Source organism: Microcaecilia unicolor, chromosome 3 (assembly GCF_901765095.1).
Source record: "Microcaecilia unicolor chromosome 3, aMicUni1.1, whole genome shotgun sequence".
NCBI lineage: Eukaryota > Metazoa > Chordata > Amphibia > Gymnophiona > Siphonopidae > Microcaecilia > Microcaecilia unicolor.
The window spans coordinates 56,547,411-56,564,476 of NC_044033.1; the positions used below are offsets into that span (position 1 = coordinate 56,547,411).

The 17,066-nt window shown below is 44.4% G+C and overlaps 1 protein-coding gene across 1 annotated transcript in view; it reads left to right on the plus strand.

Moving 5' to 3' along the window:
* AHCTF1 (AT-hook containing transcription factor 1) overlaps window positions 1-17,066 on the plus strand; it is a 553,711-nt gene that overhangs the window by 518,239 nt on the left and 18,406 nt on the right. The window contains 1 exon segment of the mRNA XM_030195951.1: window positions 9,583-9,716. Within this exon segment, the coding sequence (XP_030051811.1) occupies window positions 9,583-9,716 (134 nt within the window).

Below are 17,066 nucleotides of genomic sequence, written 5' to 3' on the forward strand. Positions count from 1 at the left end.
GCTTTCCAAAAATTCAGGTAGTCGAGCGTAGTTTTTACTACTTTAGGTAGTGAGTTCCACAGTTATGCGCTCAAGTAGGAGAAGCTGGATGCATATGTGGATTTGTATTTGAGTCCCCTGTTGTTTGAATAGTGGAGATTTAGGTATGATCGTGCTGAATTTATAGTATTTCTGATTGGCAGGTCGATGAGGTCTGTCATATATCCCGGTGCCGCGCCGTAGATAATTTTGTGAACTGTAATGCAGATTTTGGAAGTGATATGTTCCTTAATTAGAAGCCAGTGCAGTTTTTCTCTTGAGTGGTTTGGCGCTGTCAAAGTGTGTTTTTCCGTATATGTCTTGCTGCTGTGTTTTGGGCGGTCTGAAGTTTCTTTATAATTTGTTCTTTGCATCCTGCGTAGATGCCATTACAGTAATCTGCGTGGCTTAGTACCATTGACTGTACCAAGTTACGAAATATTTCTCTCGGAAAGAATGGTTTCACGCATTTGAGTTTCCACATTGAGAGAAACATTTTCTTTATGGTGGTTTTCGCTTGGGTCTCTAGTGAGAGGTTTCGGTCGATTGTTACTCCGAGAATTTTCATGTTGTCTGAGATAGGGAGGGTATGTTCTGGGGTGTTAATATTTGTGGGTTTGTATGTATTATATTGGGATGTGATGATAAGGCAGTGTGTTTTTTCTGTATTAAGTTTTAGTTGGAATGCCTTTGCCCATGAGTTCATGATGCTTAGGCTGAGCTTGATTTTGTTGGTGATTTCTGCCAGATCATTTAACAGATTGAAACTTTACAACACATTTACAGGGAAAATTAAGCCAAAAGGTTCCACCTAATTGAAGCACCCGAGAATGAAGTTTCAGAAAGGCTTGTTGCCTCTTTTGTGTCCGCCTAAAAATGTCAGGAAAAACTTTCTTTACAATTCAGAAAAGCTTCTTGTCAGTGTTTGAAGAAAGACTTTAAAATCCAATCTCGGTCAGGCTGAAGGACAAAGTCCACAATTAAGGTGGCAGGTTGTACACCTAATAAATCATCCTCTATAGTTTGTGAGAGATTTAAATTCAGTTCCTCAAATGGAATATCTATGTTTGGCAATATTTGTTCTGTTGATTTCTTAAACTATGGTGCTAAGATGTTTTAGAAACAGGATGATAAAGTTCTGAAATTTTTAGCACTTCTGAAATGTACTTCTTAAAAGTTATCAATGGAGCCACTGCAGGCACTTTGGGAAAATTTATAAACCTTAAAGTTTTAATCCTTTGTTGATTTTCTAGTTTTTCTATTTTCCTTTGAAGTAATATATTTTCTTTAATCATTGCTGCTTGGCCTTCCTTAATTTTATTAGTTTCACTCTTAATTTCTTTTTCAAAGGAATAAGTCTGTATCATTTGTGTTTCCAGTTCTGCCACTTTAGCTGGAAGCGTTTGAGTAACTGTTAACATGGAAGTAATTTTCTGTGTAAAAGAATTTTCAAGACTCACCAAGGCGTCCCAAATATTTTCAAGGGTAATTCTTTCTGGTTTCTTCATCGTTAAAACCTTTCTTTCTGGTTTCTTCATCGTTAAAACCTTTGCTGAAATTTGATCCTCCTGGACTCCTCCCCTGCTCAAAACTTTCAGTTCCTTCATTCTGACTCCCAGATCTCCAATGATGTTTCTCTCAGTGCCTCCCTCACTGCTGTACTCAGCAATCCACTGCCTTCGTCTGCCTCTGTTCCCAGACCGATCATCTCCTCGTTGGGTCTGAGCGATCTGGGGCATCCTACTGGCTGAATTGTCGGCATCGCTGGTGGACTCCGCTCCTCTGGGCTCAGTGTGATGTCCCCTTCAAGCAGGGAGAGCAGTTCACCTTCCGCTGCTCCTCCCTGCAACAAAGCATTTTGCCCAGCCAACTCTCCTCAGCGAAATGATCCATCGGTCCCAGCTCCGGTCTCGCAGAGAGAGCAGGGTTAACCCTCTGTCTTCCCCTTCCCCTCCTCTTGGGCATTAGAAACTGTTATTTCCTTGTCATCAAGCAGATGAAGCCATTACGTATGGGTTGTGTCCATCAACCAGCAGGGGGAGATAGAGAGCACTCAACTTTTCTCAGTGCCTCATGGCTAGCTAGCTCCACTGCCTCTTCAGTATTCTCTGTCTCCCCAAGCAGGGTGGCTGCAGCTTCTTCGAGTTCCATCAAAATCTGCCTGGGGGTGGCTCCTGGTTTGCCAGTTGTTAGCCAGGGTGTTAGAGGCTATAGCAGCTTCACTTTGAAGGCACATAGGTCAGCACTTTCCCTGCCTTACCCATGCCCCCGTGGATGTGGACATATTAGCTTGCTTTCCCCTGTCCTTTCCCACTCAGTGGATGCAGGCACATTGGTTCGCCTTTCCCACTTATCTGAGCCTCCGGAGTGTTTTTATTTACCTCTTTTGCCTCTGCTTTCCTCACAGCGTTTAAAAAAAAAAAAATTTAAAGTCGTGTCGCGCTTTAGCGCAGCGATCTTGGAAAAGAGGTTTTTTTCTTGAGATTCTTCTGCAGGACCGGAGCTGTGATACTTGGTCCAGTGAGGTAAGAATGTTTTCTGACTCCGGGGTGGGCTCGCGATCGGGATGTTTTTTGAATTTTACCGCCGTTTTCGGCGATGGCTGCGGAGACTGTAAAGCGCTGTTCTAAATGTGGCAAGCGCAAATCAGCAGCGGGGCTCTGTAATTCGTGCTGTACAGACAGTAGAGCTGGTCTGAGCATGGCGAGCAGCGATCTTTCGCGCTCTGAGCTGGCAGCGGACGCCATTTTGGATTTTCCACATGGCGCGGCCTCCATTGCGACGGAGAGCCCTGAATCCGGGGGGGGGGGGGGATCCTCTGAGTGAGGCTAATAATAGAGCTGATAGCCCTGGGCAGGAACCGGGCGGTCAGGGAGCGGTTTTCTCCCCTGATTTTGTTTTAATGCTGCATAGGGTATACATGCTTTAAAAGAGCTCTTCCACAGGGATCTTCGGACCCTCTGCCTGCGCCCCCCCCACCCCCGGTGGATCCTGGCATTTTGGAGTTGGCTTTGCCTGTTTCTTATCCTCCTGATAAACGCCGAAGGGCTAATTCCCCTTCTGAGTGTGGTGCCCCCCCCCCCCCCCCTGTGGGTGGGCTATGAGGATTCTGAGGGGTCTGGCAGAACTTCTTGGGCTGAGGAGCCAGAGCCAGGTGCAGAATTGCCACAGGAGCTTGATGATCCATCTGCGGTGAGGATTTTCCACCGCGAGGAGCTGCCAGCACTTATTTCAGATGCCTTACAAGCCCTCTCGATTGAAGATCCTGAGAGTGGCACAGCCTCCTCGGTTAATTCAAGGATGGCTAGTACCAGAAAGCCTGCTCGAGCCTTTCCTTTGCATGACTCCATCCAAGAGCTTATTTCGGCTCAATGGGCTGACCCCGAGGGACCTTTGAAGGTTGCCAGGGCTATGGGGCAATTATACCCTCTGAGTGAGGAACATTTGGCTCGCTTTGCAATGCCTAAAGTGGATGCCCTGGTCACGGCTGTGACAAAGAGAACTACCCTCCCTGTTGAAGGAGGTGTTGCCCTGAAGGATATTCAAGACCGCAGGCTTGATTCAGCTCTGAAGCGGTCCTTTGATTTGGCAGGTCTCACTGTTCGGGCGTCTGGATGCAGTTGTTATGCTGCTAGAGCCTGCCTGGCTTGGTTACAGCAGGCAGTGGAACAGCCCGGTGATGGAGTGGAGACCTTATCTGAAGTGGCTCCGCGGATGGAGTCGGCCTTGTCCTTTTTGGCTGACGCCCTTTATGATATGGTCAGAGCTTCGGCTAAGCAAATGGCTGTAGCAGTGGCGGCTCGCCGCACTCTTTGGCTACGACATTGGGCGGCGGACTTGGCCTCTAAGCAAAGGTTGGTGAAGTTGCCCTTTCAAGGCCTTCTCCTGTTTGTTGAGGAGCTGGAAAACATTGTTAAAGGTCTGGGGGATTCCAAACCTCGGCGCTTGCCCGAAGATAGGCCGAAGCCTTCCTCTAAGGGTCAAGCGATCTGCTCCTCTTACAGACCTCGCTTCCGTGAAGCTAGAAGGTACCGCCCGGGGCGTGCTGCTGGGTTCACTTCGCGTGCCCGCTTTCAGCAGAGAAACTCCTTTCACTCAGACAAACGTTCCGCAGCTACCGGTTCAAGGCCTGGAGTTCAGGGGCGACCCTCTCAATGATGGTGCGCCGGCCCTCTCCTCGTTTCCTGTCATCGGAGGAAGACTTTCCCTCTTTTTCGAGGAGTGGGCCAAAATCTCCACAGATCAGTGGGTCTTGGACCTGATCAAAGACGGATACCGAATAGAATTTGATGCCCCGGTGAGAGACGTGTTTGTGGAGTCCCGATGCGGTTCTGCCGCCAAACGGGCGGCGGTAGAGGAGACTTTGCACAGTTTGTGCCAGATAGGGGCTGTGACCCCGGTGCCTCCCGCCGAACAAGGTCTAGGCCGCTACTCCATTTACTTTGTGGTACCACAAAAAGGCGGGTCTTTTCGCCCGATCCTGGACTTAAAAGAGCTAAACAAGTCCGTAAGAGTGCGGCATTTTCACATGGAAACCCTGCGCTCCGTCATTGCGGCGGTACAGCCAGGAGAGTTTCTCACGTCTCTGGACCTGAAAGAAGCTTACTTGCACATACCAATTTGGCCCCCGCACCAGAGGTTTCTGTGGTTTGCGGTGTTGGGAAAACATTTCCAGTTTTGGGCCTTGCCTTTCGTTACCATACAGGTCTACATATTCCATATTGAGAGAGGTTTTTTTGTTGTTGGAGCACACTAACATTTATCTTTACTGTATATGTAATTACTTTTTTGTATTCTTTGCTTTGCTAGTGTAATTCTTATAGATATTAAGTGCTGGATTTTTAGAAGGGATTTGGCCACAAATTTAGTAAGAGAATTTTTGGATCTAATGAAGACTCAATTTGGGTTATTTTTTTAAATCAGTTTTCAATCATGAGTACTCCATCAGATGATACTTAAATTATTTCTTTTAACAAGCAGCCATTAAGATTTCCTACTTTATCCTCCAAATGCTGTGTCAGTCAGAAAGCAAAATGTTTATTGTTTAAAGTTGCTTTTGTTTCAAAGATGGCATATAAAAGTTCCTTGTACACTCAAATATAAACCTATCCGAACGTAAACCAAGAGAACTGGAAACTCCCACTGTTAAAAGAATTTTAATTAACATACTCACGAATACCATCAGACCAAGTCAGGCTTAAGCATTTTTATTTACTTGCAAGGAGACAGATCCAACTGCAGTCAGAAGGTTGTCTGACTCAAAATTCCTCCCCTCAGTTCTTATAAGTTTTCCTACATACAGGGACACAAAGGAAGCTCAGTGCCTGTCAACACTATTGCATTTTCTAACATGTTACATTTCTAGGCTACTAGTTGTGTCTGTGTGACTCCCAAGCATATCTAGGCACATTCCATTCTATTGGTCATGTACACAAGGTCAGAGAATCTACAGTTCAGAGGGTCTACAATTATTTTAAAAGTGTAAGAATGATTAACCCTATACTAGCAAAACCCTATGTTAGCAAAATATTTTTTCAACACCCACTTGCTCACTCTGTTTTAAAGAGGAACCCCCCTCCCGTACCCACCATAGGACCCTCCCTGGGCCTACCTTACAACCCTGGTGGTCCAGTGGTGAGCTGGGGTAGGAGCGATCCTCCTGCCCATGCAGTCTCTGTACCGAAAATGGCTGCCACGAGTTCCTTCAGCAATCTTGCAAGACTGCCACTGAGAGAGAAAGAAAGATGATACAGCCAGTAATGAATCGGTCATTATGAGGAGGTATTGTATCCTGAGTGCAGGACATCGGTTCCATATCTGAGGGCAAGAGCTAAGTGATGCAGTCTGAAGATATGACACTTAATTGCATTATCAATTGTTGAGGATGAAGCCAAGGAAATACAGCTTATGGGAAAGAGATGAATGAGGGAGTCAGGAAGCAATGATTGGACATTATCAGATTAGAAATAGAAAAGGGCAATATAGAATAATGAGGGAGAGGAAATTAGCAACTGAGATGTGTAAAGAGTGAAATAACTTTTGGATTTGCAGGCAGTGTATAAGAAAATAAATAATAATTAAATGAGGGATAGAATGAATGAAGGAAAACCAACTGAAAGGCAACATAGATGCTTGCCCTGGGATTGGTAGCATAGAATGTTTCTACTAATTGGATTGCTGTCAGGTACTTGTAACATAGTAGATGGCGGCAGAAAAAGACCTGCACGGTCCTATCCAGTCTGCCCAACAAGATAACTCATATGTGCTACTTTTTGTGTATACCCTACTTTGATTTGTACCTGTGCTCTTCAGGGCACAGACCGTATAAGTCTGCCCAGCACTATCCCCGCCTCCCAACCACCAGCCCCGCCTCCCGATCTCGACTAAGCTCCTGAGGATCCATTCCTTCTGCATAGGATTCCTTTATGCTTATCCCACGCATGTTTGAATTCTGTTACTGTTTTCATTTCCACCACCTCCCGCGGGAGGGCATTCCAAGCATCCACTACTCTCTCCGTGAAAAAATACCTCCTGACATTTTTCTTGAGTCTGCCCCCTTCAATCTCATTTCATGTCCTCTCGTTCTACCACCTTCCCATCTCCGGAAAAGGTTCGTTTGCGGATTAATACCTTTCAAAAATTTGAACGTCTGTATATCACCCCTGTTTCTCCTTTCCTCCAGAGTATACATGTTTAGTTCAGCAAGTCTCTCCTCATACGTCTTGTAACGCAAATCCCATACCATTCTCGTAGCTTTTCTTTGCACCGCTTCAATTCTTTTTACATCCTTAACAAGATACGGCCTCCAAAACTGAACATCAACACCCCCTTTCTTCTGCTGGTCACATCTCTCTCTAAACAGCCTGACAACCTTCTAGCTACGGCCACCGCCTTGTCACACTGTTTTGTCGCCTTCAAATCCTCAGATACTATCACCCCAAGATCCCTCTCTCCGTCCATACCTATCAGACTCTCCCTGCCTAACACATACGTCTCCCTTGGATTTCTATTCCCTAAGTGCATCACTTTGCATTTCTTCGCATTGAATTTTAATTGCCAAACCTTAGACCATTCTTCTAGCTTCCTCAGATCCTTTTTCATGTTTTCCACTCCCTCCCAGTTGTCAACTCTGTTACAGATCTTAGTATCATCCGCAAATTGGCAAACTTTACCTTCTAACTCTTTGGCAATGTCACTCACAAATATATTGAAAAGAATCGGCCCCAGCACTGATCCCTGAGGCACTCCACTACTCACCTTTCCTTGGTCACTGCTGGAAGCAGGATACTGGGCTAGATGGACCATTGGTCTGATCCAGTATGGCTATTCTTATGTTGTTATGGCAGTTACAAACTTCAAAGAAAGGATTCCATATAGCTCACTCATTTAAACAACAAATTAGTTTTAAGATATGGTGCCTCGATGCAAATCCCACAGTAATTCCTGTCAATAGGATTTTTCTTGTATCCAGTTCTTAATCGGTACCATGGTTTTACTGTCATTTAAAGAATTCTTTTTTATATTATCGTTGATATTTTCAGCTTTTAAAAAAAAAAAAACTTTTAATAATATGAAAACAATGAATATCACTTATCTGAATAGTTATTTTCAAAAGGGGAATCGATACATTGGAAGTGGGGGGTTCCTTTTTTTTCTAGCGTATCCATGTAAATGTATAGTAAGACTGGGAACAACAAAATGTGTGTTTTATTCACCGGAACAGCTCAAATCATTCGTAGAAATGAAACAACTGAAAAGTTAAAGAAAAAATGAGAGACTTGCGGCCTATTTAATTATGATTATGTAAACTTCTCTATTCATTTAGCCCCACTCACACATTGATTTGTGGTCTAAGGAAGCATGACGTTTATTTTCATGGTTATTCATGTACTTTATTGTTATATTATTGTTGTATCTCATAAACAAGTTGTATGCTTGTTTAAATATTGAAATAAAATAAATTTAAATATAAAAAAAGGGGAATAGATGCCAACACATGTTTCGCCAGTAGCAACTGTAGCAACTCGTCTGAAGTGCGGAAAGGGGACTTTGAAACAGCTACTGGCGTAACATGTCGGCACCGATTCCCCTTTTGAAAATATTCAGGTAGGTGATATTCATTGTTTTAAAAAGTTTAAAGTATAAAAGATAATATAAAAAAAAATCTTTAAATGATGACAGTAAAACCATGGTACAAGAATTATTGTGGGATCTGCATCACTGAGGCGCCATATTTTAAAACTAATTTGTTGTTTAAATGAGTGAGCTATATGGAATCCTTTCTTTGAAGTTTATGATAATTTGATTCCTGTTCTTGCTTTTTATTTATTATTTTTGCCAATTTTTGGTTTGCTTATGGCAGTCATAGACACGTTCGTTCATCTCTGTACAGAAAGGCAGTGGGTAGTAAAGTAAAATTACAGGATTGAATTTGCATTCAAGGCTTTAGAATGTGTTTTGTGCAAAGGTTATAAATATTTTTTGTCTGATTTTATTACATTTATACTTTTGGCCTTGGCTGTGTTGTTAACCTTTTTTGTCATTTTCAAAGTTATAGATGCAACATGAATAGTTCGATACTAGGGAAAAAAGTTTTGCAAGAAATGCATAAGTATCTGGTTACATACATGTAGAAGTGACAAAAAATAAGCTGTAATTCAGGTAACCAGTAGAGAAAAGCAAAGATTTAAGGACACTTTTCCTAAGTTGCCCTAAGAAATGGACTTATTGCGTCCTTACGCAGGTCTTTCCTGTGCACTAAGCCCATTTCTAGCATAGCCATAAATTCGGCATTTTCTTCTATCTTTTTCTGGCTGTGTGCTAATGGTGCATTTAATCTTTTGGACTCCAATTTCGAAGGAGAGCATTACTATTTCATTACGTGTGTGGAGGAACATATATCGTTGCCACACCTAGCATCCAATATTTCTGCTGAGTTTATCTGCACATTGTTCTTGCTACCATTGTGACCCCTGACACAGGTGCTGTGCGCCGAAACATGGCCCGTGTCAGGTCTTTTTGAAGACTGTCTTATAAAGGTGTTTGATTAAAGAACTGTGTCCCCATTTTTAAGTCCCCTGGTGCTGTTTTTCTGTTGTTTGAGCATTAGCGTGTGGCCATTTTAAAAAAATAGCACAGAAGCACTTACTGCCTTCTATTTAGAAGGCACTAAAGGCTTCTGTACTTTGTGTACAAGCTAGCCAGTTAATGTGGCGATAATTTCAGCCCGTGTGCTAATTTATGCATCCATGCCTATTCTCTGCCCCTGATATGTCCCCTCCATATAAAAATTTAAAAATACCACGCAGCACAAGCAAATGGCAAAACTAACGCCAAACACTTTAGCACATCCTGTTAGGTGCACTAGTGCCTCTAATGCAGCTTAGTAAAAGAGCCTCTTAGAAATTAGCATTTCTTGAAGAGCATGGTTGAGTAGTTACATCTACATATCAATGCCTAAATAATACAGATTAGGTTCCGTGTATCTTATATACATTTCTCTCACTTTTCATGTGTTTAAGGCATAGTGTAATACTGTGGGGGGGGTTTGTTTGTTTTTTTTAGTGGATATAACAGAACAACCTGCAGAACTCAAAGCTTTAAAATTGGATGTCTCTTCTCAATTCTTCTTCTCCCCTCCTGCTACAAGAACCAGGCGGAAGCATGCATCCAGTCTTTCGGAGATTGGCAAGGAAATGGTAAGAAGTATTTGTTCCACTCTGTGTTCTCGGATTTTTTCAAAGCTATAGGTAGTCAAGAGGAAAAATAACAGAAGCACGTTTAGTAGCTTCATTAAGCAGTCCTTTGAGTACTGGCTGCGTTACTAATGCATGCCTAACACAGCTTAAAATGGCATACCGTGGGACGTGCTTAGGCATCCTGCGGTGTCATTTTACTGTGCACTAATCCACGCATAAGTACATGAGCACTGCCAGGCTGGGAAAAGACCAAAGGTCCATCAAGGCCAGCACTCCATCTCTGACAGCGGCCAATCCAGGCCCCAAGAACCTGGCAAAATCCCCAAATTTAATAACGATCAATGGACTTTTCCTTCAGGAATCTGTCCAGACCCCCTTTAAACTCAGCAAGGCCAGCTGCCGTCACTACCTTCTCCGGCAATGAGTTCCAGATTCTAACCACGCTCTGAGTAAAGAAAAACTTTCTCCAATTTGTTTTAAACCTACCACATTCTAATTTCATCTTGTGTCCCCTAGTTCTATTATTGTTAGAAAGCGTAAACAAACGCTTCACATCTGTCAACTCTACCCCACTCAAAATTTTGTTGACCTCTATCATATCACCCCTCAGCCGCCTTTTCTCCAGGCTAAAGAGTCCTAGCCTTCTTAACCTCTCCTCATAAGGTAGTCGTCCCATCCCTTTTATCATTTTCGTCGCCCTTTCGTCGCACTAAATCTTTTTCAATTTGTTTTCAGGAAGGGGCATGTCAGAGATCGTTCTTGCACTAATCAGCTCAGCTACATTACCATGCACTGACTGGTTAGCATAGAATTACTGCCTGAGCCCTTACTGCCTACAAAATAGATGGAGGTCAGTGCTCACACAGTAATTTTTATTAATGGCCACATGCTGATGGTGATATTAGCGTATGTCGTCAAGGGGGAAAAATTTTAACTCAATTATAAACTGATGGTTTATATTCAAGAAATTCTCTCTCCCCATCTTTCCCTCCATCCCTCCCCCGTGGCATCCAGCATTCCTCCCATTCCCTCTCTTTCCCAAGGTGTCTACCGCAGCTGGCTCTACCCCCCAGTCCCCCCCAAACTGGAAACGCCCACTTGCTCACGCCCTCCATTGTAAAGAACTCCCCTCCCAGACCCCCCAGTAGGACTCTCCTCGGGCCTACTTTAGAGCCCTGGATGTCCAGTGGTGAGCTGAGGCAGGAGCGATCCTCCTGTACTCCTGCCTGTGCAATCTCAGTACCGAAAATGGCTGCCACAAGTTCCCGCGGCAATCTTGCGAGACTGCCACTGAGAGAGAAAGAAAGATGATACAGCCAGTGATGAATCAGTCATTATGAGGAGGCATTGTAGTCTGAGTGCAGGACATCAGTTCCATAACTGAGGGCAACAGCCAAGTGAAGTCATGACACTTAATTGCATTCTCAGTCATTGGGGATGAAGCCAAGGAAACACAGCGTATGGGAAAGAGATGAATGAGGGAGTAAGGAAGCAATGATTGGACATCATCAGATTTGAAATAGAAAAAGGCAGTGAAGATTGTTTAGTCAGCATGGATGGTCTAATATAGCATAATTATTCTAATTAGGACAAGAGAGTTTTCATTAGAGTTTTAATTACATTTAATTAGTTTCTGAGAAGCAAACAAATTACATATTACACCATCTAATCAAAGCTATCCAGTCTTTTGCACTGAGTGCCACATGTATGATTATCTCCCTGTTGGTAAGAGGTTATATGTGTGTGCTCGATGCAGAGAACTCCTAACTCTCAGAGAACAAGTCCGTTCTCTTGAGGCTAGAGTAGCAGACTTGAAGCTGAGGGAGACAGAGGTACATAGAGGAGGACTACAGAGACATTGTAGAGAAGTCCCACCTCTAGTCTGGCAGCCCCTGTGCTGCCTTGGAGGAGGGAGGTCTTCTAAAAGGAGAGCATCACCCTGGTGCAGCAGGAAGTAATCCTGTAGCCAGGACCAGCCCAACGGATGCAATATCCTTTCACACCGAGGATGTCTCCAGGAGCTTCTGCACAAAAAAGAAACAAGTGGAAACACAACTTCAAAAGATCAATCCAGGACAAGAGGTGAGATGCTCCAAAACAACCTTTATTGAGGACCCAACACGGTCCGTGTTTCGGTTTTTAAAAAAACCTTCATCAGGGGTCAATCAGTAGTTGCACAGGAGATATATTGACAGACAAAGGAGCTCGTAATAATGTAGTCTCTTGTATAAAAAGTGTTGCCTCGTACCAACAGTATCAATCTGATACGAGGCAACACTTTTTATACAAGAGACTACATTATTACGAGCTCCTTTGTCTGTCAATATATCTCCTGTGCAACTACTGATTGACCCCTGATGAAGGTTTTTTTTAAAAACCGAAACACGGACCGTGTTGGGTCCTCAATAAAGGTTGTTTTGGAGCATCTCACCTCTTGTCCTGGATTGATCTTTTGAAGTTGTGTTTCCACTTGTTTCTTTTTTGTGTTGGACTTTTGTGGAAATTTTTGGACCTTTTTTTACGGTTCCAGGAGCTTCTGGCCAGGATGGAAGGGTTAGGACTTCTTTTGTAGTTGGTGATTCGATTATTAGGCATGTAGATAGCTGAGTGGCTGGTGGACATAAGGATCGCCTGGTCACTTGCCTGCCTGGTGCGAAAGTGGCAGACCTCATGCATCAGCTAGATAGGATTTTAGATAGTGCTGAGGAAGAGCCAGCTGTCTTTGTTCATGTGGGTACCAGTGACATAGGAAAATGTGGGAGAGAGGTTCTGGAAACCACATTTAGATTCTTAGGTAGAAAGCTCAAATCCAGAACCTCTAGGGTACCATTTTCCGAAGTGCTCCCCGTTCCACACGCAGGGCCCAAGAGATGAGCAGAGCTCTGGAGTCTCAATGCGTGGATGAGGCAATGGTGCAGGGAGGAGGGTTTTACATTTGTAAGAAACTGGCCAACATTCTGGGGAAGGAGAAGCCTATTCCAGAATGATGGGCTCCACCTTAACCAGGGTGGGACCAGGCTGCTGGCATTGGCATTTAAACTAGAACCTGAAGGAAGGCCGACATTCAAAAGCTCATGGTTCGGAACAAGCTATCTTTCAAAGATGATATCAAAACAGGGAAGATAGGGTATCCCGATAGCGAGGTTGCAATAGAGACCATAGTAGACAAGGTGTCTTTAAATAAAAAGCAGTCAAAAGATTGCAAATTAACACTGTCAGTTGCTGAGCAAGATGTAAATAGGAACAACAAACATAGGGCCCTGTGTACTAAGCCACGTTATAGGCACGTTGGCGTTTTTAACTCGCATTAACCTTGTAGGCGCATTAACTGTGTATGCGCCTACACTATTCCTATAGTCGCCTACATAGCATGCGCTAATTGTAGGCACGTTAAAAACACTAACTCGCCTTAGTAAACAGGGCCCATAGTTTGAAATGTCTATATGTGAATGCCAGAAGCCGAAGAAATAAGATGGGAGAGTTAGAATATATTGCACTAAATGAAAAACTAGATATAATAGGGATCTCTGAGACCTTGTGTAAGGAGGATAACTAGTGAGACACTGTCATACCAGGGTACAAATATCATCGAAGTGATAGGGTAGATCGAATTGGTGGAGGGGTAGCATTGTATGTTAAGGAGAGCCTTGAATCAAATAGATTGAAAATTCTGCAGGTAACAGAACACATCTTGGAATCCCTATGGATTGAAATTCCATGTGTAAAGGGGAAAAGGATAGTGATGAGTGTACTACCATCCACCTGGCCAGGATGAACAGATGGATGTAGAAAGGTTATTAGAAATTAAGAGGCTAACAAACTGGGGAACGCAATAATAATGGGTGATTTCAATTACCCAGATATTGACAGGGTAAATGTAACATCAGGGCATGCCAGGGAGGTAATATTCCTTGACGAAATCAAGGACTGCTTTACGGAGCAGCTAGTACAGGAGCCAACAAAAGGAGGAAAAATTCTAGACCTAGTCCGTAGTGGAGTGCATGATCTGGTGCAGGAGGTAATGGTGCTGGGGCCGCTTGATAACAGTGATCATAGTATGATCAGATTTGATATCAGCTTTGGAGTAAATATACATAGGAAATCCAATACGTTAGCGTTTAATTTTCAAAATGAAGACTATGATAAAATGAAAAGAATGGTGTAAAATAAAACTTAGAGGATCAGCTTTGAAAGTCAAAATTTTACATCAAGCGTGTATGCTGTTCAAAAATACCATCCTGGAAGCCCAGGCCAAATATGTTCTGTGTATTAAAAAAGGAGGAAGGAAGACCAAATGACAGCCAGCATGGTTTAAAAATGAGGTGAAGGAAGCTGTTAGAGCTAAAAGAAAATCCTTCAGAAAATGGAAGAAGGATCCGACTGAAAATAATAAGAAACAGAATAAGGAGTGGCAAGTCAAATGAAAAGTACTGATAAGGAAGGCAAAGAGGGACTTTGAAAAAAAGATTGCATTGGAGGCAAAAACACATAGTAAAAAAAAGTTTTAGGTACATTAAAAGCAAGAAGCTGGCAACAGAATCGGTTAGACCACTAGATGACAGAGGTGTAAAAGGGGCTCTCAGGGAAGACAAAGCCATAGCGAAGAGATTAAATATATTCTTTGCTTTGGTCTTCACCAAGGAAGATTTGGGAGAGATACCGATGCCAGAAAACACTGACGAGTCAGAAAAACTGAATGAAATCTCTATAAATCTGGAAGATGTAATGGCGCAATTTCACAAACAGAGTAGCAAATCGCCTGGACCGGATGGTATTCATCCCAGAGTTACTGACAGAATTGAAAAATGAACTTGCAGAACTATTGTTAGTAATATGTAATTTATCTTTAAAATCAAGCATGGTACCGGAAGATTGGAGGGTGACCAATGTAATGCCAGTTTTTAAAAAGGGATCCAGAAATGATCTGGGAAATTATAAACCAATGAGCCTGATGTCAGTGCCGTACAGAATGGTAGAGACTATCATAAAGAACAAAATTAAAGAGTATATTCAAAAGCATGGGTTAATGAGACAAAGCCAACATGGATTTAATGAAGGGAAATCTTGCCTCACCAATCTACATTTCTTTGAAGGGATGAACAAATATGGATAAAGGTGAGCCAGTCGATCTCGTATATCTGGATTTTCAAAAGGCATTTGGCAAAGTACCTCATGAAAAGACTCCAGAGGAAATTGGAGAGTCATGGGATAGAAGGTAGTATACTATTGTGGATTAAAAACTGGTTAAAAGATAGAAAATAGAGAGTAGGGTTAAATAGTATTCTCAATGGAGAAGGGTAGATAGTGGAGTTCCCCTGGGTTGCTTTTTAACATATTTATAAACTAGTAAAAAAGGCCCGTTTCTGACACAAATGAAACGGGCACTAGCAAGGTTTTCCTTGGAGTGTGTATGTTTGGGAGAGTGTATGTGAGAGTGACTGTTTGAGAGTCAGAGTGAAAGTGTGAGTGTGTGAGAGAGAGAGTGAGTCTGGGTGTGAGTGTGTTTGTGAGAGAGTGTGTGTGAGAATGAGAGTGTGTGCAAGTGTGTATGTGAGACACAGTGTGAGAGAGAGAGTGTGTGTGAGACACAGATTCTCTGTGAGAGTGAGTGTATGACACCAAGCGAGTGTGTGAGTGACTGTGTGGCACATAGAGAGTGAATGTGATACTGTGTGAGACAGAGTGTGTGAGAGTGAGAGTCAGAAAGACATTGTATATGAGAGAGAGAGTGTGAGCCGTGCCCTCCCAATCCATGGCCATCTGTCCCCTGCCCCCTCCATTCATCCTTTCCAGCAATTCCCCTCTGTCCCTGAGCCCTGCCCTCCCAATCCATGGCCATCCATGTTTGTCTGTCACCTGCCCCCTCCATTCATCCCTATCCAGCATTTCCCCTCTCTGCCTGAGGCCTGCCCTGCAATCCATATCCATCCATGCCCATCTGTCCCCTCCATTCATCCCTATGCAGCAATTCCCCTCCTCCCTGAGTCCTGCCCTTCCAATCCATGCCCATCCATGCTCCTCTGTCACCTGGCCCCTCCATTTTTCCCTATCCAGCATTTCCCCTCTCTGCCTGAGGCCTGCTCTGCAATCCATATCCATCCATGCCCATCTGTCCCCTCCATTCATCCCTATCCAGCAATTCCCCTCTCCCTGAGTCCTGCCCTTCCAATCCATGCCCATCCATGCTCATCTGTCACCTGGCCCCTCCATTTTTCCCTATCCAGCATTTCCCCCTCTCTGCCTGAGGCCTGCTCTGCAATCCATATCCATCCATGCCCATCTGTCCCCTCCATTCATCCCTATCCAGCAATTCCCCTCTCCCTGAGTCCTGCCCTTCCAATCCATGCCCATCCATGCTCCTCTGTCACCTGGCCCCTCCATTTTTCCCTATCCAGCATTTCCCCTCTCTGCCTGAGGCCTGCTCTGCAATCCATATCCATCCATGCCCATCTGTCCCCTCCATTCATCCCTATCCAGCAATTCCCCTCTCCCTGAGTCCTGCCCTTCCAATCCATGCCCATCCATGCTCCTCTGTCACCTGGCCCCTCCATTTTTCCCTATCCAGCATTTCCCCTCTCTGCCTGAGGCCTGCTCTGCAATCCATATCCATCCATGCCCATCTGTCCCCTCCATTCATCCCCTATCCAGCAATTTCCCCTCTCCCTGAGTCCTGCCCTTCCAATCCATGCCCATCCATGCTCCTCTGTCACCTGGCCCCTCCATTTTTCCCTATCCAGCAATTTCCCTCTCTCCCTGAGCCTGCCCTCCCAATCCATGCCCATCCATGCTCCTCTGTCCCCTGCCCCCTCCATTCATCCATTTCCAGTAATTCCCCTCTCTCCCTGTGCCCTGCCCTCCTAATCCATACCCATCCATGCTCCTCTGTCCCCTGCCGCCTCCATTCATCCTTTTCCAGCAAGTCCCCTCTCGCCCTTCCATGCCCCCCCCCCCCTCGCATCCATGCTACTCTCTCTCCCATGTCCCAGCCTGGCCCGCCCTCTTCTCTCTCCCCCCCCCCCCCCCCCCTTCGCATCCATGCATCGTATTGTTTTTTTATTTCTTCTTTTTCAATTTACCTCCGTGGCGTTTCCGGCAACGAAGCATCAGGGAAGGAGGCGGCGCTCCCGACGTCTAGCTTTCCCTTCGCTGTGTTCCGCCTTCTTTTTAAGGCGGAACACAGCGAAGGGAAGGCTAGACGTCGGGAGCGCCGCCTCCTTCCCTGACGTTTCGCTTCCGGATTTGTTTGTTTTGTCGCGAGGGCGGGGCAGAGACGGCTGGCTGGCTTGAAGGCTTCACACCACGAATCCACGAACCCTTCAGCCTCAGCCTGGGAGTGACGTCAGATGGCTT